This window comes from Carettochelys insculpta, chromosome 1 (assembly GCF_033958435.1).
Source record: "Carettochelys insculpta isolate YL-2023 chromosome 1, ASM3395843v1, whole genome shotgun sequence".
Taxonomy (NCBI): Eukaryota; Metazoa; Chordata; order Testudines; family Carettochelyidae; genus Carettochelys; species Carettochelys insculpta.
In genome coordinates this window covers 370,805,637-370,833,398 of record NC_134137.1, presented here as the reverse complement: position 1 = coordinate 370,833,398, position 27,762 = coordinate 370,805,637, and the positions used below count along the sequence as shown (strand labels likewise).

Sequence of the window (27,762 nt, the reverse complement as noted above, 5' to 3'; positions counted from 1 at the left end):
CCCCCCATGGGAATCTACAAAGGCAAGAGTAGAGCCTATGGGGTGCCGAGCCATTATCAGGGGCCCGGCAGAGTGAAGATACCATATTTGCACAACCCTCGCCCATGCCCTGCTGAGCTGGCATGCGTTACAGGGCAAATATTTACCCAGGGCCTGAGCAAAGTTAGAATTTCAAAATTTTGTTTGGAACCCTGCATCCTTTCCAGTCCTTTCCTTGAACTTGGCTCAGAGAAGGAGCGATCTGCTAGCCCGTGCCTATGCTACAGGCTCTTGGGAAGCCAACAGGGAGACAATGAAGCAGCTGGTTTGCTTCCTGCTCTTGATCTTTGTTTCTGAAGTACAAAGCTTTGATCTTGTCATCGACGAAATCCCAAATGTAAGTAACTCCAGCCGTGGGGAGGCGGGGTGTCCGATCCTGTTACACTCATGACGTCAATATCCACTCTCCTATTCCTGAGTGCAGGATTGGGTCCATTGCTTCTCTTAATAGTTTCGCTTCTATCTCTTAATTTCTTTTTTCCTTCTGCTATAATCATGTATTGTCCTGAAAACAGCTTCTTGTCTTATGTTCCTAGTATCGCTGTTTAACATGCCTATACTAAATTAAGGCAGGTAAAGGCAAGACCCTGTATGCCTTACTCAGTCAAAATTCCCATTCATATCTGAGCTTTGCCTGTCTCGCAGGCTCCGATTCTGCAACCAGTTCTATGCAGGTAGATCCTGTGCAGATTCCTCTCCAGCTTTGCAGGGACTTCACCTGGGTGAAAGTCTTTGCCTCCATAGGTCTGATTGCAGAGATGGGGCCTTAGATATGTTCCTTGAGAGAGGCGCTGTGTGTGTCTTATATTCAGTGGAGCACAGCGCTCATGCTTAAAAACAGACACATTAAAGACTTCAAGATCAGACCAGTTTTCTATTAGCCTCCTTCTAAAACACTTCAATTGCTATTGAGCCAATGGGCCAATGAGCAACTCCTTAATATGCTCCTAAAGAAAGACATGGTTCTAGAGCAGTGTTTTCCAATTTTGTTTGGCCACAGAACGCTTTGAAATTCGAAAGATATTTTGGCACCCCTAATAACAGTCATACATGGAGCTGAAAAAGTAGACCACAAATAAGTAAGGATAATAATAAACAAATGCCGAGCAAGGTCATGAGATCCCCATTTAGTTTATTAGCACATATTTAAAAACAAAAATCACGTTTAATTTAATATAATTGATGGAGTGAGTTCGGGGATTTATGATGGTCTATCACAGGCGATTGCATCACTGACTGACTGCATGCACAGCACTGATGGGTAACATCAGCCTCCCCACACTCTGGCTAAGCCGGCATTACACAGGGACACATCCTGCCAAACACTAATGAAAAGTGTTTTAATTAAATGCTTAAATATTAATTATTATTTTTAAATCATAAAATGTTATTGCAATAGAATTTTCTTGTGGATCCCTTATTTGCATTGCCCCGAACCCCAGGTTTCTGCAGAACACCTTTGGATCTAGACCAAAGCTGAACCAAATCTCTGGAGCCGAATGCTCTCAGATTCAATTCCAGGTCAGATGGTTACAGGGCTGATCCAAACTCTATTACTTATTGGGTATATTTGAGACATTACAGTGCAGCTGGCAGGGACGGTCTGAAGCTCTGTGGTGTTTAGCGACCCTCCCTGAGGTTATCAATCATTAGTTAGCCAGAGATGCTTTCTCTTTCATGGTAAAATGTCTATTGACACAATGAAATTGTTTGTCCTGATTTTTCTGTATCTGGTACAAACACCAGGCCTAATTCCCTTGTGTAACTTGTATCACGTGTAAATCTGGAGTAACGCCTAATGTCAAGAAACCAAATTTTGGGCTCAGTGACACTGGAGTAAAACCTATGTAAGTTCAAAACAAAAAGCAGTCAAGTAGCACTTTAAAGACTAGCCAACTAGTTTATTAGGTGAGCTTTCGTGGGACAGACCCACTTCTTCAGACCATAGCCAGACCAGAACAGACTCAATATTTAAGACACAGAGAACCAAAAACAGTAATCAAGGAGGACAAATCAGAAAAAGATAATTAAGGTGAGCTTTGGTTTTGGTTCTTTGTGTCTTAAATATTGAGTCTGTTCTGGTCTGGCTATGGTTTGAAGAAGTGGGTCTGTCCCACGAAAGCTCATCACCTAATAAACTATTTTGCTAGTCTTTAAAGTGCTACTTGACTGCTTTTTGTTTTGATAGTGTATAGACTAGCATGGCTTCCTCTCTGTTACTATGTAAGTTCAGTGGAGTTACTGTGGATGCTGGTGTGCATGAGGACAAAATCTTTTTCAGTCCACACTGGAGATCTGGATTGGAGCCACTGTGTAGTAAATCTGTGTACTGTACTTCATGGGTATTTCGGGCCCACAGAGATATGTCCTTGCTTCAGAAGACTGATCACATTAAACAATGGGCTACATGGAGATTGGAGGTTAAGTCCTGTGCCAGGTGCGTGACCGTTGCTCCGTGAAAGAACTGTGACGTGCAGAACCATGAGTCCACTTGTGCCTAGAGGGAAGTAAATTCACACAAGCACAAAACTTGAGTGATGCCCCAAGGTGACAAACTAAAAGCTACCCACAGTGCATGGGGAAACAATGGGCAACTGCAATGGGTTTGTTTCCTGTATCTGTTTGGTTATCATCAGTGTTTTGCCAGTTCTAAAACAGAGAGCTCTGAAGGTGAAATCTGCCATGAGATGGACACTTTACTGTTTCCATGTGTCTCCTTTAGGAGTTGGAGCACTTGTTTGACCTGGAGATTGATGGACTTCCGTCAAAGCCCATGACCAGACGCAGCCGTTACCAGGTAGTGACCATTAAATCTAGAAAGGGGAAGGAGAGAAAGTGAAGAGAGAGGGGCAAAGGACTGAAAAGAAAAATGTTTTGAAACAAATGACTTATGTTGTATTCCAGTCGTTTCGAACCTTCTCTCTAGTGCAGACTCCCCAAGTTGTTAGCAGACCCCCATCAAAGCCAATTCTATCCACAATGTACACCTCATGAAATGAGAAAGGCAACGTAAATAATTACGATTTAAAATGATGCATACTCATTTCCGATGTCAGAAAAATTCAATTACACCTCTCATCACAAGTTGTTGATTGTAACTTTGCAAGTTATTTAAAACTAATTTTCTGTGATCATTTTTATTTATCTTTTTTTTTTTCACAGACTCCTGCAATACTCTCACAAACCCCCAGGGGTCTACAGACCCCAGGTTGGGAACCACTGTTCCATTCCATTACAAAGGCCATAATCATGGGTACCTTTGCGGAGCCAGGAATTCTGGTTGCTGTTTCAGGCAAGGACTCTTTGGCTACATTAGGCAAGTAAGTTGATTGCAGATATGCAATTCTAGCTATGGCAACTATGCAGCTATAATTGCCTTATCTGCAATTGATTTACCTGGGCACCCTCACCTTGCTATAATGAGGAGTACAGGGGTTGATTGCCAACCCCTGATAGGTTGATTTTGTGCATCCCTACCATGTGCATGAAAATGAACCCTGGAAGATCGACCCTGAGCCGGTCAATCTGCTGGGTACTGTAGAGATGGCCTCAGGTATTTGTTTGTATGGTGTCTAGTACAATGGGGACATAAGCTGAATGGAGTCCCCAAGTGCAACTGGAATACAAATAATTAATAAGAACACTGTATGTTTAACTTTATGTATGTGGAAAGTCCCTTTGACTTCAAAGGCACTACATGCAATGAAGAGGACTGCTCATGTGAATCTGATTGTAGACCTGGTGCCAAAATGTCCAGGAGAAGGTAGGGTTTTGGAAATTGATCTGGCATCTTCCAGTTCTGCTGACTGGCTGCTGGTTCTTAGGTCAATGGGAAACCAATCACAGGTGATCGTTGCTCAGTGTTGTATTTGAAAAATAGTTGGTAGATCCATGGAGCTAGTCAAAAAGTTTCTTTTCATTTGGTGAGTAGATTTCCGATCATTTAATTCTGTCAATTATTGATATAGATTTTTTTGAAAACTTTTCTGTGGAATGATATTTCCATCAAAAGCTTGTTTGGTTTTCGAAAATGGCTTTTGTTTGTTTAAAAATTCAGTTTTCAAAAATTAACTTTTTTTTTTTTTTAAATTTTGGAATGAAAGTAAAGCCACCATAGCCCCCACGTTGCAAATGTAACCCACACACCTACTGGGCATGGTTCATTATCCCATGTAGTGGCACCAAGACCACATCCAGAGAAAAAGACTAACTCTCGTCTACTGCCTTAGCTGAGAAGCAGCTGCCTTTTAGCTCAAACAGTGCAGGCTCATGCACTAAGCTCCAGAGGTCGCAAGGTCAAGTCTGCCTGTTGGCAATTACACAAAACACTTAGAAAGGTGCTTAACAGTGCTACCATGTGTAGCAAACTTCAGTGGGATTATTTGTGGGACCAAAATTAAACACTTGGATAACTGGGGCCAGGTTAAATGTCATGCACGTAAAAAGTCCCATTGAGTTAAAGCATCCTAACGTATAAAGCTCAAGTGCAGCTGAGTCTGAGGCTCATTTGCATGAGTGGGTCATCTCTGTAGTACATACAGGCTGCATATGGGAGCATACACTGACACATTGCACTCTAACTGCTAGAGATGCCAAGGGTGTGAGCTCAAAGGGTCTTGGGGTATTTCTGTACTTACTGCAATGGGATGTGCCGTGATCGATCTGCTGCAGTTCGATTTTTCCACAGCACTGAAGACGTGGCAAAATCAGTCTTTCTGGGCTCGGCCGTTGGCTGCCGCATGGAGTAAGGGATGCTGGCACGAGCCCAAAAAGTCCCAATCTACCATGGGGAATAAAGTCGATCTTGACTCGTCTATTCTAGCTAGGCTAATGGTGTAGCTAGAAGTGTGTATCTGGGCTCAGCTTTGATCCCGGGTGTAGACCAGGCTTTAGTTCTCATTGGTGTAGTTACATTTCAAACACGGCTATGTTCAGGTGCACTGGGCACTTTTTACTTTGTGCCAGCTGGGCAATTAGAGTTACATTGGGCAGTAAGAGCGCTCTGAAATTGACAACACCTTAGCTCACACTTTGGCAGCACATAGACTAACCCTATGACTCTTTTTGGCAGGGTGAAAGGACCTTCAGTCTAGTATAAATTCTTATCTTCAGAGCCCTTCATGCTGCGAGACTGGCATAAAGGGCTTTTAGTGTGCATGAGAATCAGGCCTATGTATACTTTAGGAGCAGGACCCAAGTAACAAGGGCCTGGTCTACACACACGTTTTTACCAGTAAAACTGTGGCAATTAGGGGTGTGATTTTTTGATGGCTACAGCTACAACCTTACAACCCGCAGTAAGGGATACTGTCTTTCCAGAATAAAGGAGCCTGATACCCATCTAGTGTAGACCCCTTCCCATTGGAGAAAAAGCTATCCCAATATAAACAGGTTTCTACCAATATAACCACAATCACAGAAGGGGGAAAGGAATGTACCATTTTAACTATATAACACTATCACTAAAGAGATATATCACATTTGTGTAGATTAGGCCAGTAGTTCTCAACCAGGAGTACGTGTACCCTTGGGGATACACAGATCTCTTCCAGAGAGTACATTAACTCAGTGTTTCTTAACCCTTTTTATGAATAAAAAATTGGACTTATTTTATGTTCGTCTAATTTTTTTTAATTTATCCTTTTTGCACAATGATGGAGCATTTATGGCCTACAGACCATTTCTTCCAAGCAACCGGTTACACATAAGTTGTTTACACACGGGTGTTGTAATAATACAAAAAAAAATTGTGTGTCTGAAAAACTGTAGTGTAGTTAGTGGGCGTATTTATGATGTTTTTTAAAAAAGTGATACTTTAAAAAAAAAAAGGTTGAGAAGCACTGGACTAAGCCAAAGATAAGATGGCCACCGAAACACACCCCTCAAAGCCACATATAAAATGGTCATTAAAAAAAAACCACAAGTTGCATTTAAAAAAAACTGAGAGATGGGATCATCAAAGTGATTTATGTAAGAATTTACATTTGATAAACCCATCTCTATTTGTGTCAAATGGAAAAAAAGTCAACCAGTTCTCGGGGACATTCCATTTCCTGATGGGTCATTTCCACCTCTCACTCCTCTCCTTTTGACGCTTTGGGCCCTTTGCTGGCCATTTCAGCAGTAAGGGCAAACAATCACATGAGCTGTGGAAACCTGGGTCCCTTTTTTTCTGCTGGAGATGGTTATACCTGGCATCACAGGGAGGCAGCCCAAGGAAATCCATGCTGCTTCTGTTCTGTGTACCAGTTTTTGGCTCCCCAATTGCACCTTTCATCAGCAGAAAATTCACTTGGGTAATAAAATTAAATGCCCTTAGAAGTCGCAGTCTGATTTATGGTGAGGAGACAGAATTGCTGCTGTCAGAACTCTAGGTCAAAAAAAAAGACAGCCCCTACTCTGTCTATTGTAATACTTATCTGACCCCCCATTCATGGGGTAGCTGAGCACTTTCCAGTCTTCACAGTGCCTCAGTGAGGTAGGGCTGGGCTTTTATTCTTAGTTTTCGGTTAGTGATCTGAGGCACAGATGGCTAAGTGACTTGTAAAGGTTTAGACAGGAACCTGTGGTAGAAGAGGGATGTTAACCTAGGTCTTCTATGTCTTAGTCTATTTCCCCACAAATTGATGCTCAACCTGAGACACTATAAAGTGGTCTGATTTTCAGAGCGTGACAACTCATGATTGTCTGAAAATGCAGGGTCTTTTAAGGTGTCTCAAGTGGATGAACCAAAAATTCATTTTTTATGGAAACAAGTCCAGTAAGACAACAACAAAAACATTTTCATATTCTAATTTGACACATTAACACGTGGTATGCACAGAGACATCAATTACCTCACACATTACAAGGACTGCTTCCCTTCCTTTGTTGCTCACAATTATCTCAGGCAGGACAATAAACATCCCCCCAGCCCTCACCCCCCTCCTTCAATCCTATTTGATTTGTCAGTTTTTATTGCACTTTTGGGGGGGAGGAGGGTCCTCCGTACTTATAAATGTCAGTCTGTATTGGAAGTGAGATTGATCTGAAGAAGTGGGTCTGTCCCACGAAAGCTCATCACTGAATAAATCATTTTATTAGTCTTTAAAGTGCTACATTCTGCTGCTTTGTCATATTGATTCTGATCAGCTTTTGAAACAATATAGCTGTGTCTACACGTGCACGCTACTTCGAAGTAGCAGCACCAACTTCGAAATAGCGTCCGTCGCATCTACACACGTCGGGCGCTATTTCGAAGTTAACTTCGACGTTAGGCGGTGAGACGTCGAAGTCGCTAACCTCATGAGGAGATAGGAATAGCGCCCTACTTCGACGTTCAACGTCGAAGTAGGGACCGTGTAGACGATCCGCGTCCCGCAACGTCGAAATTGCTGGGTCCTCCATGGTGGCCATCAGCTGGGGGGTTGAGAGATGCTCTCTCTCCAGCCCCTGCGGGGCTCTATGGTCACCGTGGGCAGCAGCCCTTAGCCCAGGGCTTCTGGCTGCTTCTGCGGCAGCTGGGGATCTATGCTGCAGGCACAGGGTCTGCAACCAGTTGTCAGCTCTGTGTATCTTGTGTTGTTTAGTGCAACTGTGTCTGGGAGGGGCCCTTTAAGGGAGCGGCTTGCTGTTGAGTCCGCCCTGTGACCCTGTCTGCAGCTGTGCCTGGCATCCCTATTTCGATGTGTGCTACTTTGATGTGTAGACGTTCCCTCGCTGCGCCTATGTCGATGTTGGGCTGAGCAACGTCGAAGTTGAACATCGACGTTGCCGGCCCTGGAGGACGTGTAGACGTTATTCATCGAAATAGACTATTTCGATGTTGGCTGCACGTGTAGACGTAGCCTATATGGGCAATATGCTCTTTGATTCCTTAAATAGCTAATTCATGGCCCCAAGACTTGTAATTCTCAAACTTGCAGAAATCTCATTCTCCATTTCTTTCCTTCCTAGAGAAGCGCATTAAATGATGAGGACTCTGGAGAGTCGGTGAGTTTTCTTCTGGAAAAAAAACAATGATGACAAACGATTTTCCAGTTAACCATTATCTGAAAATCAATCCAGCTGTTGGTTCAATGCCTTGCTTGTATCACTGAGCGGGTATTAACCTGCTTTCTTCAAACAGTTAGCAGCTTGTGCAATGCTGTTCAGGGGATTGGTACAAGATCTCTTGGTACTGTTGTCGGAACGAACACAATAATGAACAGAAAACATGCTCTCCCTTCCTCCAAAAGGCAGCATTTTTCTAGGAGATCGTTTGCGTCTCCTCTCTCAGCAAACTGCCACGGTGGATTTCACATCTGACCTGGTCTGCCATGCCTCCTCCCTCTCTTATTTAACTCTTTCTCTGAAACATACATCTTCTGGTAGGCTGATAAACCCTACTCCTCCCTACATGTAGTGTGAGGGAAATACATGTGGGAGGGATTTGTCCTCTCCTGAAGCTGAATTATTTTACACTAAAGGAGCAATCCTAAACCAGGTCAGTTAAACCAGAGCAAAAATTTGCAAGAGTCCTAATCATAAGAACATAAGAACGTTCATACTGGGTCAGAGCAAAGGTCCATCTAGCCCAGTAGCCTGTCTTCCAACAGTGGCCAATACCAGGTGCCCCCAGAAGGCGTGAAAAAACAGGTAATCATCAAGTGATCCCTCTCCTGTCATCCATGCCCAACCTATGACAAACAGAGGCTGGGAGTACCATTCCTACCCAGCCTGGCTAATAGGTATTGATGGACCTAACCACCATGAATTCAGCTAGTTCTTTTCTGAACACTGATGAAGTCCTGGTCTTCACAACATCCTCTGGCAAGGAGTTCCACAGGTTGACTGTGTGCTGTAGGAAGAAAAGCTTCCCTTTGTTTGTTTTAAACCTGCTACCTATTAATTTCATTTGGTGACCCCTCACTCTTATGTTATGGGAACAGTAAATAACTTTTCTGTATTCACTTTCTCCATACCTGTCATGATTTCAGTCCTGTTTAAGGCAGGCTTATTTTGGCTTGACTAGGAGGAAGCTAAAGCTGAGGTGAACTGAACCTCCCCATGGCTTGGTCTACACTACAGAGTTTTGTTGACAAATGTTATTGTCAGGGCATATTTCCCCGATAGAACTTCTGCCTACAGAACACGCCCAAACCTAATAAAGACTCCCCCTGTCAATGCCCTCTGTCACCAGAACAGCCAACTGGAAGCTCTGCAAACAGGGCTGCCCACTGAACTAGGAGCCTTCTCTGTCAACAGAGAGCCTCCCAGAGCACCTACACTATTACTTTGTTGACAGAATCTGTTGATAGAGGTGTTACTCCTCATACAGGAGTTACTTAACTCTCCCAAGAAAACTGCTGCATTCTGTTGACAGTTTCTAGACAGAGCACATTTGTAGTGTGGACATTCCATGAGTTTTGTCAACAAAACTCTGTAGTGTAGACACAGCCCATGAGTTTTGTACCAGTTTAACTAAACCAGTGTAGACAGAGCTATGGGCACAACAATCACTAGCTAGGACTGAATCTTGGACTTGTGCACCAGCCATTCAGCTGTTTCCTGCTTAAGCAAAAGACATTCAGATACTAGCAAGTAGCAGGCCTTAGGTTACAAGGCACCAACCACTGTCATCCAATAGGAGCACATCTACTAGGCCATTGTACTACAGCAATCTCTTGTTAAATGAGCTTGCCACAAAAGGTCTGAGATCTACAGCTGATGTTCCACTGAGGGCCCATTTTATAATGAATTATAGCTAAATACAACCATTGGGACCGACAACGTGGATTGAACTATCTCTCCATGCAAAACATACCTGTGTACCTCTAGCCCAGATTTTCAAAGTTCTCTTCTCCCTTGCAGGTGGAGGGTGATGACAAGATAAGCATTTATAGCTACAAAGTTTTGTCCACCATAACATCCCGTTTGGTGAACACCATGATCCAAAGCAAAGTGGAGAATAAAGCCAAGCATGCCCAAAATTTAGTGTTTGATGTGCAGATTCCCAAAGGAGCCTTCATTCACAACTTTACTATGTAAGTCGTGGACCGCTGTAGCCCCCACGCTGTGATAACGTCTCTAATCAAATTAGAAGGTGGTGGAAGATAGCAGGGAACGTGTCCATAGCCTGTATGTTAAATAATAGTTTCCAAGCATTTTTAAGTAAAAGGTTCCAGTGGATTAGGAATAGGTTTGATTCAGTTTGATTTTTCATTAAAACCCCACAATAGTCCCTGTGATGATCTGTCTGCGTTTCCCTCTGTTAGGAACATCAATGGCATAACATTTACTAGTTCAATTAGAGAAAAATCTGCTGCCAGGCAACGGTATGCTCAGGCCAGAGCCAAAGGCAAAGCCGCTGGAATAGTAAGGTACAAAGATTTCTTTCTTTATCATGCTCCTATACCGTCTTTTCTTTTTATATATAGCTAGGCCAGGAGTCAGCGACCTTTCCGGGGCTGAGTGCCAAAATTTGTCCTGTTGACTTCTAGGTATGGTCCGAGTGCCACTGGTACCTTTTAAAGTCACTAATGGGTCTATTTACAATGAGCAGAGTAGCCTTCTTGTGACCCCAACACAAGACTCTAGTGGGGACCCCCTCACTCCAGCCCTGTGCTCCAGGGGAGCCCTTGCTCCAGCTCTGTGCTCTGGTGGGGGGCCCTGTGCTCTGGCGGAGGTCCGTGGGCTCTGGCTGCAGTGTCCCTATGCTCTGGACTTGTGTCATGGTGGGGGGCCCAGTTGCAGCCCCTCTCGCTGATCCCACAGCTTGGCAGAGGCTCCGGCCCCAACCCTTGCTGCAGTGAGGACTCCATGGTGGTGCTCTGGCCCTGACTCTTTGCCCTGGCGGGGGCTCCCTGGCAGGGGCTCTGGCCCTGGCCCTGGCCCCATGCTGCATGGTGGGGGGAGGCAGGGCTGAGCTCCCTCCATGTGCCACCCTGAATCGGCTTGCACTGAGGGTGGCAGGCATGCCAGGGGTTGCTGACCCCTGGCCTAGCCCACCCTTGACAGATGTTTATTCCCATCCATAGCAACAATCAACAGATCACTGTCCAGAACTCACTTTGTGTTTTGACCCTTAAATTAACAACACCTCGCTGAGCTGATACGTGGTGAGGTTCCCTTCTACAGGCCAAATTTAAGGCCAGATTCAGATATTGGGCCTCCCTGTATTTTACTAACTCAGGCCATAAGTGAAAAGCAGGTGTTATTCTTGAAGTGGGGGCTCGGGAGGTTGCAGAGCCCAGTGCTTGCTGCACAGAGATACAGCTTTGTGTTCCAATAACCCCTCCAGGAGCAGCGCCCTGGACACAGAAAACTTCAAAGCTGAACTGAACGTGCCTGGAGGAATGAAGGTGCAGTTTGAAATTCATTACCAAGAAACGGTTCGGAGGAAACTGGGATCGTATGAGTATGTTATCCCACTACAGCCTGGAAGACTAGCAAAGCACCTAGAGGTACAGGAGAGTTAAGGACGCCGTTGTTCTGCGTGGCTTCTCACCCAGAGCACTGCAAGCAGCACGTAGCTGGTTGTAGTCTTGCAGGAAATATGAGTGTGTGCAACGGTCTGTGTAATGCACTCTACTGCACACGTATGTACAACTGCAGGGCTGCACCCTGCCCCTGCTTCTTCATGAGTGGCCCCACTGGAGGCAATGGGGGTGACTCATGAGTAAGAGAAGCAGGAGCTGCCCCTAATTCATGTAACACTGTTCAAAATATTCCCATCCCCTATTCCCGAGTGAGGGAGCCCATGAAAGCAGGCAGGGTTTTGACATAAGAAAACTTTCCGTGGAGTTTACCGGGCTTTGTTCCGCTCAGAGGTGGGGTTCCCTGGAAGCTGCACGGCCACTCAGCAGAGATTCTCATGCCACCCAGCTGGTTGGCAGAGCACCCACCGCTCGGTTTTGTTTCCACTGGTGGGGCACATCCGCTCATGGCTTGGTGCACATAAAAGTTTTATTCGGTGTGTGGATGGAAAAAATCCAGCCGTGGATGGGAAAGAGGAGAGAGAGAAGGTTGTTCTGAGGTCTGAGAGGAGTGTGGGGGAGAGATACAGAAAAGGTCTTCAGCCCTGGCCAGCCAAACACCTCGGACTGTTTCTGGGAACCAGAGAGTGAAGTAACACAGTCTCCAGCTCACCCTACTGGCAGCTTGGGTCCAGAGGCTCTAGTAATGGGGTGGAAAGAAGGGAGCTGCCCCCCTCTCTCCTCTGCTAGCCTCAGACAAAGCTCTACTACCCCGTTCCCACACCTGGGGCTGGAGATGAGGCTTTTCCACCCCTGCTCCTTTGTGGTGGAAGAGCTCCCTCTGCTATTTTCATCCAGTCTAACCATCCCTTGGACTCCTGGCTACAGTGGGCTCTGTTCCCCTGGCAACCCTCTGAAGCCCAGTGCTGCGCTCTGTGTGTTTTGGGCGCACAGACATGCTCAGGAGATCTGGGGACATTGCTAATGAGGCTCCATGCTCACTGTCTTCCCCTCTGGCCTGCAGGTGGATGTCCGCATTATTGAGCCTCAGGGACTGCGTTATGTGCATGTTCCTAACTCCCTAGGAGATCACTTTGCGGGAATCACCACACTCTCTAAAGGAGAGAAAAAGGTAACAGTCAAAGCAGACGCTGACGCCAAGAGACTACTGGTGTACAACATTTTATCCCCTAGGGGAATATGATTCTCCGTGTACCCACTGGGATCTGGCAATGTCAGCCAGACTGTCCATACAGAAAGCACTAGGCAAGAAGTGATCTGTCATTCAGACGGCAGACAAAAATTGAAAATGCCCTACAAAGTGCCTGGAAAGAGAAAGAGAAATGTGCCAGGTACTCCATCTAGTCCACTGGGAACTTTGCTATTGCTATTGATTTAATCTGAAAGGTTCTTATGCCCTATGGGGATGGCAGGTGTATAAAATAGGTTAGACAGATCGATAGACAAAACTAAACGATATATAACAGAACCAAAGGGGCCAACAGAACTACCAGGTTCCAGGGCAAGATGTGGGCGGGGCCTTGGGTGGAAGGGGCGGGGCTGTGGGCCACTCAGCCCTCAGTACCACCTGGGTGCATCACGCCATACTGTGCTGTGTTATGCCCCCCCTGCCAACCTTTAACACTGCCTGGACCATGTCCCTGAGGCTTCAGCAGTGATTTAAAGGCCGCAGGCCTCTGGCCACTGCCACCTGCACAGTAGCAGATTTGAAGACCGGGAGCCTGGGGTCCTTTTGAATCTGCAGGCCCCGGAACACCCTCTGCCTCCTCCAACCTCCCCTCCCCTCCCCTCCCCCCAGTCAGCAGGCCTGTCCAGAGCCATTCAATAATTCCTGTTTGGAACTCTGAAATAATAGGCCATGTTAGGGCTTGATTACACTTGCAAACAGGAAAAATATATTTTAACTTGCACACAGGTAAAAAGGGATACATTTATCAAATAAATGTCTTACAGCAGAGCGTTTGCTCAGATCTGTCTGTAGCACAGGGATACGATTCTATGTGTCTGCACATAGAGCTGCTCTTACTGAAGAAATTAAGTGAAGAAAACCAAAGAGCAATATTTGCTTGGGAGCAGCAGGAATCCCTCTTCATTTTACTTAAAAAATTACTAAAGTGTTCAACGAAATCATCAAGAAGTCCTTTATGAAGCGGCTCTTGGCCCACGAAAGCTGATGCTCCAAAATATGTTAACTATAAGGTGCCACAGGACTTCTTGTTCTCGAAGATACAGACTAACACAGCTACCAATCTGATATAAGGCAATCATGTCTCCCCTGGATACAAAAGTGTAGTCCATGGCTTCTGGCAGGACACATTTCTAGTCAGCCTCTCAAAATGATAGCATGCATTGCAAAATGTGCAGTTGACTTTATAATAGAGCCTCCCCTTCCCCCTTATTCACTTCGTACATCCAGGCACGTGTATCCTTCAAACCAACAGTGGCTCAGCAACGAAAATGCCCCACCTGCTCCGCTACAGCTGTAGATGGGGATTTTGTGGTGATATATGACGTGAACAGAGAACCCAAAGCGGGAGAACTGGAAGTAAGTAACTGCTGTCTTAGGCCGGGGGGGGGAGGGGGGGGAAGTCTGGCAGGAGGTAGGAGGGCTTTGATGTCAAGCTCTTCAACTGAAGCAGTAGTGAGAAGTAGGTGGGCTGGGAGACAGACATTAGGTAACCCCTACAAACAAAAAGGGGCCCCAACCCCAGCCCTCCTTCCTGAGCTTCCCTGTAATTCAAGTGTTGATCCTACCCAAAGTGGAAGCTCAGAACGTAGGAGTTGCTGCAGCCGAGCAGACCATCCTCGATCCATCACGGGTGCGCTTTCCGCATTCCATGAGGGTGGAAGAAAGCACAGCGCGTCTGAACAGCAGAAGTGATCAAGAATCCTGCATCCTGCTGAAGCAGCAGGGGCACTTGAGGCGGGCAGAATACAGTTACCTAACCACCAAGTGATCAGGACCAGTTTCCCCCTCTTATGGCAAAGCCAGTGTCTCTCGCATCACAGTGTTCCCCTGCACCATACTAGCCAGCGGTACTGACAGCTGCTGCAGCCCCCAGGGTGAGCTGGGATGGGGGCCTTCCGAAGGGGCGTGGCCAAGAGCAGAAGGGGCATGGCCAAGAGCAGTCAGCTGTCAGCGCCACCCAGCCAGTGGTGCTGGGCCCTCCCCCCCTCCCCGACACCCTCACAGCCATGTGCAGCTGGAGCAGCACTGCTGCAGCCCTGCAAAGGTGCCCACAGGTCTGGCCACCACCACTGCCAAAGGAGCAGCAGAGGCAGCAGGTGCTCCCGGCTGCTTTGAAACACCAGGCCTGGGGGCAACTACCCCCTTTGTGCCCCCTTCTGCCCCATCAGCAAGCCTGGTACTAGGCACTGATTTAAAACTGCCCCTGAAGGAACAGGGTCAGAAGTTCCACAAAGGCAAATTGGCACTTCATTAGCATCCTGTTGGCATAGAGCTGGGTGGCAGGGCTGGGCTGCTGTCGACAAAACAGCTCTTTTAAATCCTCTCATCCGTTCCTAGGCCAACGTAGCGGTGTTCCCAAAACAGGGGAGTCCTTAGAGACAGTTTCTGCTCTCCCTTAAAGCCAGCAGAGCTCGGATATTACATTACCCTGAGGCGTGAGATACAAATGCAGAGTTACCAATTGAGTGAAAGGAGAATATGGCCCGTAAAGAGGGCTAAAACCTTTCACTCCATTTACCATCTTGTGCCTTGTGGCCTCTTTACAGGACCTCACACTACCATCCTGTGTATTTTGCAGATTTTTAATGGCTACTTTATTCACTACTTTGCTCCTGAGAATCTGGACCCGCTGCCCAAAAACATTTTATTCGTTATTGATGTCAGTGGCTCAATGTGGGGACTGAAAATGAAACAAGTAAGTTCCTGATCTGTGCAGACATATGGCCCTGTCTTTGTGTTCTCTCTACATGTGTAGTACCCAGAGGCTGTAGAGCAGAGACTTCACTCACCCCAGATGAGGTCTCAGTGCTTAGGGATAGAACCTGCAAGCATAGGGTCTGAAGCCCTGCACTCTACCATGTGAGCTAAAGGCCAGCTGGCTCACAGCTGAAGAGCAGAGCCTTCACTCACCCCAGATGGGGTCTCAGTGCCTCTGGGTACTACATGCTTCCCTAGGCAGAGGAAGCATATCCCAAGTTTCTGAGACCTTCCAGCTGTTCATCCTAGACAAGCCCCCAATTGTAACACCAACAGACCTTGGCTGCTAGCACCAGGAACAGAACCTACAAGCATGTGGTCTAAAGCCCTGCACTCTGCCATGTGAGCTAAAGGCCAGCTGATGCTCAATCAAGGCTGTAGAGCAGAGACTTCATTCACCTCAGATGAGGTCTCAGTGCCTCTGGGTACTATACATGTAACTATTGTCTGTTTGACAGCCACACACCTTGCCCTTGCCCAAACTGAAAATCACTAGGTTGCATCTTTAGGTCCTTGATCAAAAAAGTCACTGGGCCATTGCCTGACTAGAGGATTTTAGAGTTTGACCCACATATTTACTGTCCTTAAAGTGTTTTAAGAAAGAAGCAAAGTCATTGGTCTCCTACTGAGCTCTGAGATAGCACTTTCCAACCCATAAATCTCAAAGCCCTTTGATGAGTAACTTCATCCCCATTTCTTATAGGTGAGGCCATGGAGGTATACAGAGGGGATGTGACTTACTCAGCCTCACACTGCAGATCATGACAGAGCTACAAATTCAACTCTCCTTTTCTAAGGGTAGTGTCAGTACCAACACAAATCAGCTTCCAGAGCAAGGTCCTCTGCACTCATGGCCTGTCCCTCTCATGAGCAGTATTCAGTGGGTTGAGGAGGACAAGGCTGGGTTTTATCTGGATTCTGTACAGCCAGGCTCCATTGTATGTGGATTTCTGCAGTTTGGGGAAGCAGGCTGAGAGCATGGCCATCCTTAGTATTTGTAGGGCCCTACTCAGTACTATTAAACTGGAACTCCTATGCCCATGGCAGCCAGGGGCAGGAGGGGATTTTTAGAGATGTAATCTTACAGTCTTCAGCCACACACTAAAGAAAAACTTTTTAAGCAAATTTTAAACTAAGGTCTCATTGAATAAAGCAGTAAATTCAGAAACTGAGTTACTTAGGGTTGGCAGATACCTGTTAAATGGTTTCACTGCCACTTGAATGGCTCTTTTCACAGGTTTGAATGGCTGCTAATAGGTCTGGCAGGCTTTTCACCTCTTAAGTTAACTAGATCCTCTCCAGAGGAAACAGAGCCACATCTACTAGGAAAAGGCAGGCAGGTGAATGATAAGACCCAGTGGCACTTCAAATTTTCAGGTGCCCTGCGCAACAGCATGTCCTGCGTACGGATGAGAACGGCTCTGGCTGATTTACAGCCTCATAAAAGGTTCTAGTTTGGGCCCATCACTCAAGTTGTTGTGCATCTAGTTTCTTGCTCATTATTCAAATGGAAAGTGCTCACTGTGCCTCTTCTTGTGACCACTTCCTCCCTCAGACAATTGAGGCAATGAAAACCATATTGGGTGATCTCCGACCTGACGACCAGTTTTCGATTGTTGACTTCAACCACAACGTTCGCACCTGGAGAGACGATTTAGTCGCAGCCACCCCGTCGCAGACAGAGGATGCTAAGAAGTACATCCAGCAGATCCATCCTAATGGGGGTATGTGCGTTTGATAACTAGGTACTCTCAGCCCTTTGGTATCATGGGGAGAAATACCTCAGACAGATGGACAAAGCGCTGTTCACAAAAGACCAGATTTCTCCCTCCTGCAGCAGGACTCCCATGAAAAAATTCCTGGGGAAGGGGCCAAAATAAAGACACTTTGCAGAGCCCCCAGTTGATTCTGTTGGGAAAGGCGGCATGTTCCTTCTGTGGGCCCAGCCTTATAGATTGAGGGATTAGTAAGATACCAGGGCAATGGTGTGACCACACTACCACTCTGTGCCCCCAGCACCTCTGGACCTAGGCCCAGATCCTTACCGGTATGTAGGCACCTAACTCTTTGCTGTGGGGTTCATTGAGTATGACTGGCATCTCCTGTCGGCCAACCTGGGAATTAGCTCCACTGCTTGTAGTCTCTCTCTGGTGACATCTTCTCCTGTCTTGTCTTGCTTTGCAGCCCCACACGCAGCTTCAGGAACTGCAGTGTCTTCTGTGATTTGGCCCTTTGACCTTTTCCCCCTTCTGGGGTATTCCAACTCTTTCCAGACTAGCTCTCTGGGTGGTGCCTCTAATGGCCTTATCACTTTCCAGTGGCTGTGAAGGAAACTCAGGCCCACATTGTACACTGGGTTTCAGCCCATGTACCCTACAACAAGTCTCCATGGTCTCTGTGCAGCCCTACCCCTTGCTGCTATTTCCCTGGTCTTGTTCCTACCTATCTGTCTCCCCACCTTCTCAGGGTCTGCCAGCCTCAAATTCCCTTCACTTAGGGAGTGACTGCAGCCTACTTCGCTACAGCCCTTCCCAGCAATAGCCCACACCTGAAGCCAGCTACCTGGCTTTCCTTACCTGTTCCTAATCGATAAATTTATTGCTTCATGGCTCCTCCTTCAGGTGCATGTCTGGGTAGATAGTGGGCCTAAATGACCACCTTAACCCACTTCCAACACTGCTGTCCCATTACACTCCTTTGAGGATCTGATCCCTGATGCTAGCAGTACAGCTCGTGGGCCTCCAGTGTCTGCAGCTACCTTGCAGACCAATACACTGTTATGCAGGGATCATACTTCTTGATTTATGGGCCTGATTCACCTCTCCTTTACAATTGCTAACTCAAAAACGTTCCCGCTGAAGATAATGGAACCACATTGATGCAGAAGGACTGTGAGAGATGCTTAATATCATACCTTCGGTGCATTGTGTAAACACTGAGCATGGGATGGATGATTTGGGAGCTGACGCTCCAGGGCGGAGAAGTGGTTTTGCCAACGTGCACAGCCCTGGTGAGACCAAAACTGCTGTGAGAGGGTGCCATCACAGAAGATCCCTTGGAATGTTCACTGGTATGCTAATCATGCCACTGACTCCCTCCTTCTTGCTCTCTGGGCCTCCCCACCACCCTCTCCTGATGCCTAGATCCTCTGGTCTTCCCCAGCTAGGGCACAGAGATAGAGTAAGGCACTGATTTACCTCAGCTCTGGCTCAATACAGTTCTAGGGCACAGCACCCAGGAAATCAACCCCCAAATGGGATCAAAACTCCAAATGAATCCATCTGTCTCAGTTCAAAAGATTTTCACAGGGAGGGCTCATGAGGTAGGCCCCCTTTATCAATGAAAGGGAAATAAACACAGTGATAGCTGTCCCCAGGTAACAACAATATACATTGGGCTTGATTATAAACAACATAGTTTTTATTAAGCGCAACAGTAGGATTTAAGTGAGTATAAGACAACAGGCAGATCAATGTGTGTTGGCAAATTAAAATAAAAGAAAACATATAACTAAATCTCTTTCTCTAAGAATCTAGTTACATGTGAGTTCTTACCTTAAACAGCTGTTCCTATATCAGATGAAAGCTTCAGGTTAGAAAACATCTTATCCTGACCTGGGTGTGCAGTAGACTGTAAAGCTCTTCTGTTTCTCCCTAAGGTGTGTCAGGCAATTTCCAAGGCAGGCTGAAGACAAAGACTCCTATTGCTTAAATAGGCTTTTCCCCTGGGCAGAAACCCTTTTGTTTTAGCTTTGCCTTCCTCCTCCTGCAAAAAAGCTGAATTCCAAAATGGAGGCCTGTATCAGGTAGCATGGTCACATGTCTTTCTTGACCAACCACCTCCCAGCCCCCTACAGGACAAATAAACCATTTACAAGACATCAGGCTGATTGTCCAGTTGTTAGGATAGGGGCAGAGGAGATGGCCCTCATTGACTCAGTTAAAACTAGAAACAGACATACACTCTGTATTTCTAACTTCACAGAGACGAATGATACATGCACAAAAATATGATTTGCAGATCCAATATATTATACCCTTAAAATAACAGGTTCCAGGAGGCATCTTGTTCAAAGCATCTTTGAGTTATGCATATTTATATTCATAACCCTTTTTCCATAAAGCCTGGGGAGGGATGTCCCTCACAGCTGTGTCCAGTTCTGGTGTCCATATTTATTAGTAGTAGTAGCATCCTTCAGTCTACGTAGACTATGGATCGCGCCCTTTGTAGTTCCGTTTAGCATCCTCATTTGCAGCGTCGGCTGTGACTATGAAGGCCCACACGAGAGTGACAGTCCTTGCTGCATCTGTTGCATATGTAATGGGTGTCTGGCAGGTCCTTGCTGTGCTTTCTGTGGGCTCGCTTCTCCTTTGCTAGCTGTCTGATCCTCAACTCACCCTTCTGAAGGCCCTTGTATAGTTCCTGCCTCCATCTGCTGCGATCGTCTGCCAGCTCCTCCCAGCTGTCTGGCTTGATGTCGACTTCCCTGAGGTCTCTCTTGCAAACATCTTTGTAGCGCAGCTGGGGGAGGATGTTACAAATTGGAGAGAATGCAGAGAAGAGCCACTAAGCTGTTCTGAGGCCTGGAGAAAATATCCTACAGTAAGAGATGTAATGCGTTGAGGCTTTTTTTATGCCTGTTACAGTGCATAGGTACCTCTACAGGGAGAACACACAGGGCAATTCAAGGCTTTCTACTCCCTGAGAGAGGCCTAACAAGAAGCACTGGGTGGTAGCTGAAGCCATACAAATTAAATTTGCGGATGACACAAAACTAGGGGGAGAGGTAGATACGTTGGAGGGTAGAGAGAGAATCCAGAGGGACCTGGATAAATTGGAGGACTGGGTTAAAAGAAATCTGATGTGGTTCAATAAGAAGAAGTGTAGAGTCCTGCACCTGGGGCGGAAGAATCCCAAACATTGTTACAGGCTGGGAACCGACTGGCTCAGCAGCAGTACAATGGAAAGGGACCTAGGGGTTATGGTGGATGAAAGGCTGACTATGAGTAAACAGTGTGCCCTTGTAGCCAAGAAGGCTAATGGCATACTAGGGTGCATTAGGAGGAGCATTTTGAGCAGATCTGGAGAAGTAGTTATTCCTCTTTATTCAGCACTGGTGAGGCCACATCTGGAATATTGTGTCCAGTTTTGGGCCCCCCAGTATAAAAAGGATGTGGATTTGCTGGAGCAGGTTCAGTGAAGGGCAACAAAAATGATTAAGGGTCTGGAGCACAAGACCTGTGAGGATAGGCTGAGGTATTTGGGCTTGTTTAGTTTACAGAAGAGAAGACTTAGAGGTGATTTAATAGCAGCCTTCAACCTCCTGAAGGGGAGCTCTAAAAAGGAGTGTGAGAAACTGTTCTCAGTGGTGTCAGATGGCAGAACAAGGAGTAATGGTCTGAAGTTGAAGAAGGAGAGGTGTAGGTTAGATATTAGGAAAAACTACTTCGCCAGGCGGGTGGTGAAGCATTGGAATGCGTTGCCTAGCGAGGTGGTGGATTCTCCAGCCCTTGAGGTTTTTAAGTCCCGGCTGGACAAGGTCCTGGCTGGGATGACTTAGTGGGGGTTGATCCTGCTTGAAGCAGGCAGCTGGACTAGATGACCTCCTGAGGTCCCTTCCAGCCCTGTGATTCTGTGATTCTGTGAAATTAGAAATAAGACACACATTTTTAACAAGCAGGAGGATTGCCCATTGGAACAAGCTACCTAGGGAAGTGATGGATTTTCCATTGCTTGACATCTTCAGATCAGGACTGGCCGTCTTTCTGGAACATGTGCTATAGCCACATATAAATTGTCGGGCACAGTACATGGGGAACTGGTGAAATTCTATCATCTCTGTTATATGGGGGCCAAATGAGATGATCTCTTGGGTACCAGGTTTGTATAATTTTCAGTGATGCCCAGAACATGTCCAAGCAAAGCCATCCTGACTATATGATGGATCAGAACAACCACCACAGAGCCTGCAGTTTAGGGGACCCTTCATTTCTGGGGCGAGCAGGATCTAAGGTGGCTTTCGGGGGCTAGCAGGGGGCCTGGCACCAGCATCAGTTAGCAATCTGAGTCCACCATTTGGTTTTGGGAGGAAGGGGCTTTCGAAATCAGTGGGTCCTTTAGAAAGACCCCCGGCTACATGGGAGCTGTGTGTTTCGAAAGCAACACTTTCAAATCATGCGCAGCCATCATTATGCTAATGAGGCACTGCATATTCATGACAGTGCCTCATTAGCATCTGCTGAAATCCATCATTCCAAAAGGAGGGGGCTAGTGTGGCTGCAGCCCAGTGAGGTTTACCTATTTCAAAATAAGGTATCTGCTATTTCAAAATTATTTTGAAATAGTGGTTGCCTTGTGTAGATGCTAGCAAAGTTATTTTGAAATAACTTTGCTGTGTAGGCATACTGTTAAAGGCCTCGCTCCATGGAGACTAACACAATTGTGATAATAAGATGCATTTCCGCTACAGCTGTGAACTTATTAATGCAAATGGGCAAGGCAGTGGTGACACTTCATGGACATACCATGTACAATTCTGATCACCTGTGTTTAATAAAGATTCTTTCACCTTGGAGCAGGTGCACAGAAGGGCTGCTTGGATGATCAGGGAAATTGAGGGTCTTTTTTACAGGCAGCAATTTAAAGACTTTGGCTTGTTTGGCCCAGAGGCTAAGTCTACACTTACAAAAAAACTTCGAAATGGCCACGCTAATGGCCAAATCGAAGAATACTAATGAGGGGCTGAAATAAATATTCAGCACTTCGTTAGCATGCCGCCAGCCACGGCACTTCGAAACTGCCATGGTTCGCTCACCCGTGGCTCATCTACACAGGTGTTGTTTTCAAAAGGACCCTGCCAGCATCAAAATCCCCTTATTCCTATCAGCTGATTTATTCAGGGTCAGTTTATCCTAATTTGTTCTTGTGTCAAGACTGTCTTTCCATTTAAATAGCTCTCATTCCTCGTCATGTGTTTGAAGACACCTATCATATCCCCCTTGAGCTTTCATTTTTCTGGCCATGTCTACACTTACAAAAAACTTCGAAATGGCCATGCTAATGAGGCATTGAAACGAATCAAAGAATACTAATGAGGCGCTGAAATGAATCAGCTGATAGGAATAAGGGGATTTCAGTGCGGGCATGGTCCTTTTGAAACAGACCCCCCATGTAGACGAGCTAATGCTAATGAGGTGCTGAATATTCATTTCAGGGCCTCATTAGTATTCTTCGCTTTGGCCATTAGCATGGCCATTTCGAAGTTTTTTGTAAGTGTAAACATGGCCAGAAAAATGAAAGCTCAAAGGGGATATGATAGCTGTCTTCAAACACATGAGGAGGAATGAGAGCTATTTAAATGGAAAGACAGTGCTGACACAAGAACAAATGGGGATAAACTGACCCTGAATAAATTTAGCCTGGACAGGAGAAAAGGGTTTTGAATATCAGTGGGAGCAGTGAGGGCAAACGACCCAACTATTCTGAAGAGGGAGCTTAAGAAGTTATTGAATGGAGGCTAGAACAGGGCTGCCAGCATTAGTAAGTGATTAGACTCAGCTGCTCCTTTCCAGTCGTAAGTATTATTTTCCTGGCACTGAGCTTTTATTTCAGGAGGAACACTGCATAGCTAACGTGCTCATTGTATCGCTTCTTCACAGGCACAAACATCAACGAAGCTCTTCTTCGAGCAATGTTCATTCTAAAGGAAGCCAAAAACTTGAAAATGCTGGAGCCTAACTCCGTCTCCATGATCATATTAGTGTCAGATGGCGACCCTACAGTAGGTAAGGATCTTGCATTAGACGAAAGGACGGACCAGTTGAACTGGTTTAAGAAAGATAACCAGCACATGGACACTCTACACGTAAGCTAAGAAAATACTATTTCCTCTTTTACCCATGCCACCATGTCCTGCTTCAGACACATCACCCCACAGCCAGGTGGTGCAGAGTTCTGGGGCTTTTTGGGTTGGCTTCTCAGCGGATAAAACACAAGAGATGTAGACACTGGGCATATCCCACGGGGGATGTGCTTTGTTTACATACATACATCCTGGAACAGAGGTGGTCACAACCATCATGTAGGCAATCCCCTCCTACACAGATCTCAGCCCACACAGGGATGGCTGGTCCCCAAGAAGCTACTCTTTCCCCAGAATTGCCTCCAAATATAAAGAATAAAGCACAAAGCAAATTAAGATCAGTGGGGTCTGCTTCAGGCTTCAGCTATAGAAATTGCCTCAAAGCCCACCCCAGCTGCTCTACAACTGAAGTTTCCATTTAAAAAATGATGTTCCTAGCCCTCTTACTTGCAAAGAGCAACTTAAAATCATTAACTGAAATGTAAATCATTAGTCGTCTTGCTGAGTCTTCAGAGAGCCTGGAACAATAACTCTGTTTGAGGACCAGCCCTATTCCTCTCCATAGCTATGTCTACACTAGGGCGCCATGTCAAAAGAATGTCTTTTGAAAGAGAGCGTCGAAAGACGCTCCTTCAATGCGTAGCATCCACACATGGACCGGAGCTGGCGCTGTCGATGATTGACGTTGAAAAAGCCACGCGGCACGTCTAAAGGGGCTGCCCTAGAAGTGGAAAGAGAGCGTCTACATGTACCAGTGGCCTCTTTTGAAAGAAGGGGCCAGGAAAGGCTGTGGATGGGGTCACAGGGAGGACAAGCCCTTCTGGGGCTGCAGCAAGCCGCTCCTTTAAAGCGCCCCTCCCCATCACCCTCAGCCTGCACAGCATGAGGCCTGTGCAGCTGCCACAAGCCCCACAGACACAGTGCCCACAGGAATCGACATGGAGCAGCAGCCGCTCAACACCATTCTGGCTGCCACCAGCAGTGTAGGCGCCTTGCTAGATGCAGCACCGGTAATCGCCCAGCAGCTCCTGCCAGGGGAACCCCCCCAAGGGTTAAGGGGATGCCCCAGACCATCGGGTCCTCCTGCTGGCACTGGACCCACCTTACTAGTGCCGAGTGGTGGGAGCAACTGGTCATGGGGGAGTGAGACAACAACCGGTGGCTCTGGAATTTCCGGATATGACGGCAGACCTTCCTGGAGCTCTGCCAGTGGCTGACCCCCGCCCTGAGACACCAGGACACTCAGGTGTGCCGTGCCTTCCCCATCGAGAAAAGGGCCACGATAGCTGTCTGGAAGCCGGCCATTCCATGACAACTACTGCATCGTGAGGCACCAATTTGGTGTGGGCAAGGCCACAGTTGGGGCCGTCGTGATGGAGGTAAGGAGACCTGGGCACACACCCTCTTGGGGGTGAGGTTCAGGGGAAGGGACCCAGGGTGGGGGGCAATGGAGGGGTTCCAGGGTGGGGTCAGGTGTGCTGGGTACACCCCACACACCCTCACGAGTGCTTATGTTCCCTCCCTGTAGGTGGGCCACACACTCAACGCCATGGTCCTCCAAAGATTCATCTGCGTTGGGGACCATCAGGGGCTTCAGTGCACTGGGGTTCCCGAATTGCTTCAGGGCCCTTGACAGGACCCACATACCCATCCATGCCCCAGAGCACAGTGGAGGATAATTTATAAACAGGAAGAGCTCCCATCTGGTGGTCCTGCAGACCATGGTGGACAGCCAGGGCCAGTTCCAGGACATTTATGTGGGCTGGCCCGGCTGCACCCATGATGCGCAGGTCTTCTGCGACTCAGGCCTGTGCCCCTGGCTGGAGGCAGGGACCTACATCCCCCAAGGCAGATCCTGCTGGGGGACACCACTGTGCCCATCTGCCTGGTGGCCAACATCGCATACCTACTCCAGCCCTGGCTCATATGGCCCTATATGGACCACCTCACCCCCATCCAGGAGTGCTTCAATGGGCAGCTCAACCAAACCTGCCAGGTGGTTGAGCGCACCTTTGGATGCTTGAAGGGGCATTGGCACTGCCTCCTCTCCCACCTGGACGTGGGCATCCTCAATGTCCCCCAGGTGGTGGGTGCCTGCTGCATGCTACACAACAGTCAGAAGGGGCAAGGGGAAGGCCTTCATTTGGGGGTGGGTGGTCGAGGCCAGCACGGGCTACCCCCAGCCAGCTGCTGCCCCAAGGCGCCAGGCCCACCAGGACAAGATCCACGTCTGGGAGGCCCTGCACTGGCACTTTGACCAGGGGTCCCAATGAGCACCACCCCGGCTACCTCTGGCGGGCTTCCTGCATGCTCCCCCAACCTCCCACACACTCCCCCCACCGAGCACATGGCACAGAGAGGTTTGGAGAAAATAAAACAGTGAATTACAAACAGCTAAAACTGTGGCTAGAATGTATTTGTCAACAGCATAGTGGGGATAACTATATACAGGAGTTGGGGATAACAATATATGTGGGGGGGGATAACTATTTACAGAGGGAGGGGGACCTAGGTGGCCCAGGGATTGGGCCATCACTCCAGGGCAGGGGTGGAGGGCTGCAACCCCCGCCAGCTCTGGGTCTCACGCTCCCTGTCATCTGTGGTCCCCAGTGGGGTTGCGTGCGGGAGGGGAGAAAGGGAAGGTATGGCTGCAGATTGGCCTCAGGCCAGTAGTTGGGCCCAGCAGGATCCTCTCCCTGGGGGTTGGCAGGCAGGGCCATGGCGGAAGGGGCAGTGGGGAGGGGACAGCCAGGCCAGGAGCTCCCAATACATGCCTGCAATGTCCCTGAAGGGGGCCATAAAGTACCCCTGGGTTGTCTGGTGCCAGGTAGCCTCCCCCTCCTCGAACGAGAGGCACCGTTCCACCAGTTCTACCTGGCGCTGGATGGAGGCGGCAATGTGGGGGTCCTCGGCCAGCCGCTGCTGGCTCCAATGACAGCAGGCCCATCCTGGCACTAGTGATGCCTTCAGGCGGTCACTGTCCCTCGCCTCCAGGAGTCCGTCCAGTACCCCAGATGGGGCGAGACTCTCCTGGCCCTCGGATGGTGTGGCTGTGGAAACAGGGGGGAAGGAAGAAAAAGGCCATGAGTACTGACCCCTGCCCTATGGCCCACAGCCCCCCATGGGTGACAGGTCCTTGTCCCCTGTCCCCCATCTGTGGGTTCAGTGGCCCTGTAGGCAGTCCCTTTGTGTGGTCTGCACACCACCCCTCCCACCAGGGGCCAGGACACAGCGCTGTCCGCAGGAGCAGGTGCTGACGGACACTGGTGGCTGTGACACCATCCCAGGGCCATGGTCCGGCTGGGCCAAGGTGGGCCAGTGTCTACCAGGGATATGGGGGGCCTCCAGTCATGTCTGGTGCCTCCACTGCCTGAACTGGGGGCGTGTGCCTTGTGGGGTACATACGTGAGGGTCCACTTCTGAGGTTGGGGGATGCCTGTCAGGTGGATGCCCATCTGGAAGTGTGGGAGGGGAGGTTGATGACCAGCTCCCCCTCCTTGCTGGACCACTCCGCAGCCTCAATGTCCGGCTCCAGCCCTGGTGAGGCAGGGCTGGGTGACAGTCTCAGTTCCCACTCCTCAATCTGCTGGAGCTCCTTGACTGTGGTGTCGAGGATGGCTGGCAGGCATGAGGTGCCCCAGGGGCCCAGGATAGCCCTGAGCTCCTGGCAATAGGGGCAAGTGGCAGGGCAGCCCCCGACCAGCTGGCCGAGTCCCGAGTCCAGGCGTAAACCAGCTGCAGCTCCTTAACCTTACTCCTGACATGGTCAGGAGCATGGGTAGGGTGACCCTGGGTGGTCAGGCCTTTGGCCAGCTGGGCAAAGGCAGCCGCATTCCACCATTTGCTCCCCATAACCCGGAGCACCTCTTCCTCACTCCAGAGCCCCAGCAGGTCCCAGAGTTTGGCCTCGCTCCAGAATGGGCTACACTTCTGCACCCATTGGCTGGATCCATGCAAGCCCTGGAATCGGTCAAAGGGGAGCCCTGGGACTGCTCTGGTGGCTGGCTGGTCGCCATCCCCCTCCATGGGCTGCTGGGAGTCGCTCTGAGGTGTGCAGGGGCACCATGTGTGATGGCTGCTGCCTGCACATTCTCAGCTTCCTGCCACAGGGTTTCCTGGTCCGTGCGGCTTGAAGAGCTGCTGTGTGCACAGATCATAGAGCCCCAAAGGCACTGGGCAGCATATCTCCACATCCCAGCTGATTGCTGCCATGGCGGACCCCACTCTTTCAAAGTAGTAGGATGTGGAGCATCTACACCCTTAGTTTTTTGATGTTAGACATCGAAGTAGTGCCCTATTCCTATTCCCTGGTTGGAATAGACGTTTCGATATCTGTGGTGCCTAAAGTTGATTTCAACTTCGAAGTAGCACTTGACATGTTTAGATGCAATGTATGCTACTTCGAACTGTTGCCTGCTCTTTTGAAGTAGCAGGCTAATGGAAACACGGCTCATATGTTA

General features: G+C 48.0%; 2 protein-coding genes across 3 annotated transcripts in view; one reads left to right on the top strand and one right to left on the bottom strand.

Annotated features, from left to right (window-relative positions):
• The first annotated feature begins 292 nt into the window (after nucleotides 1-292).
• ITIH2 (inter-alpha-trypsin inhibitor heavy chain 2) overlaps nucleotides 293-27,762 on the top strand; it is a 45,340-nt gene continuing 17,870 nt past the window's right edge. Inside the window, exons 1-11 of one of the 2 annotated variants that reach the window (XM_074975543.1) lie at nucleotides 293-376; nucleotides 2,771-2,836; nucleotides 7,975-8,010; nucleotides 9,871-10,043; nucleotides 10,275-10,379; nucleotides 11,300-11,462; nucleotides 12,499-12,606; nucleotides 13,912-14,040; nucleotides 15,263-15,379; nucleotides 16,997-17,165; nucleotides 23,100-23,225. In XM_074975543.1, the coding sequence (XP_074831644.1) occupies nucleotides 293-376; nucleotides 2,771-2,836; nucleotides 7,975-8,010; nucleotides 9,871-10,043; nucleotides 10,275-10,379; nucleotides 11,300-11,462; nucleotides 12,499-12,606; nucleotides 13,912-14,040; nucleotides 15,263-15,379; nucleotides 16,997-17,165; nucleotides 23,100-23,225 (1,276 nt within the window). Of the gene's footprint in view, nucleotides 377-2,761; nucleotides 2,837-7,974; nucleotides 8,011-9,870; nucleotides 10,044-10,274; nucleotides 10,380-11,299; nucleotides 11,463-12,498; nucleotides 12,607-13,911; nucleotides 14,041-15,262; nucleotides 15,380-16,996; nucleotides 17,166-23,099; nucleotides 23,226-27,762 lie in introns of both variants that reach the window. The other variant, XM_074975534.1, reaches the window with a different exon arrangement.
• KIN (Kin17 DNA and RNA binding protein) overlaps nucleotides 25,704-27,762 on the bottom strand; it is a 51,067-nt gene continuing 49,008 nt past the window's right edge. Inside the window, exon 16 of the transcript XR_012642350.1 lies at nucleotides 25,704-26,352. The gene's annotated coding sequence lies outside the window, so the exon portion shown is untranslated. The remainder of the gene's footprint in view (nucleotides 26,353-27,762) is intronic.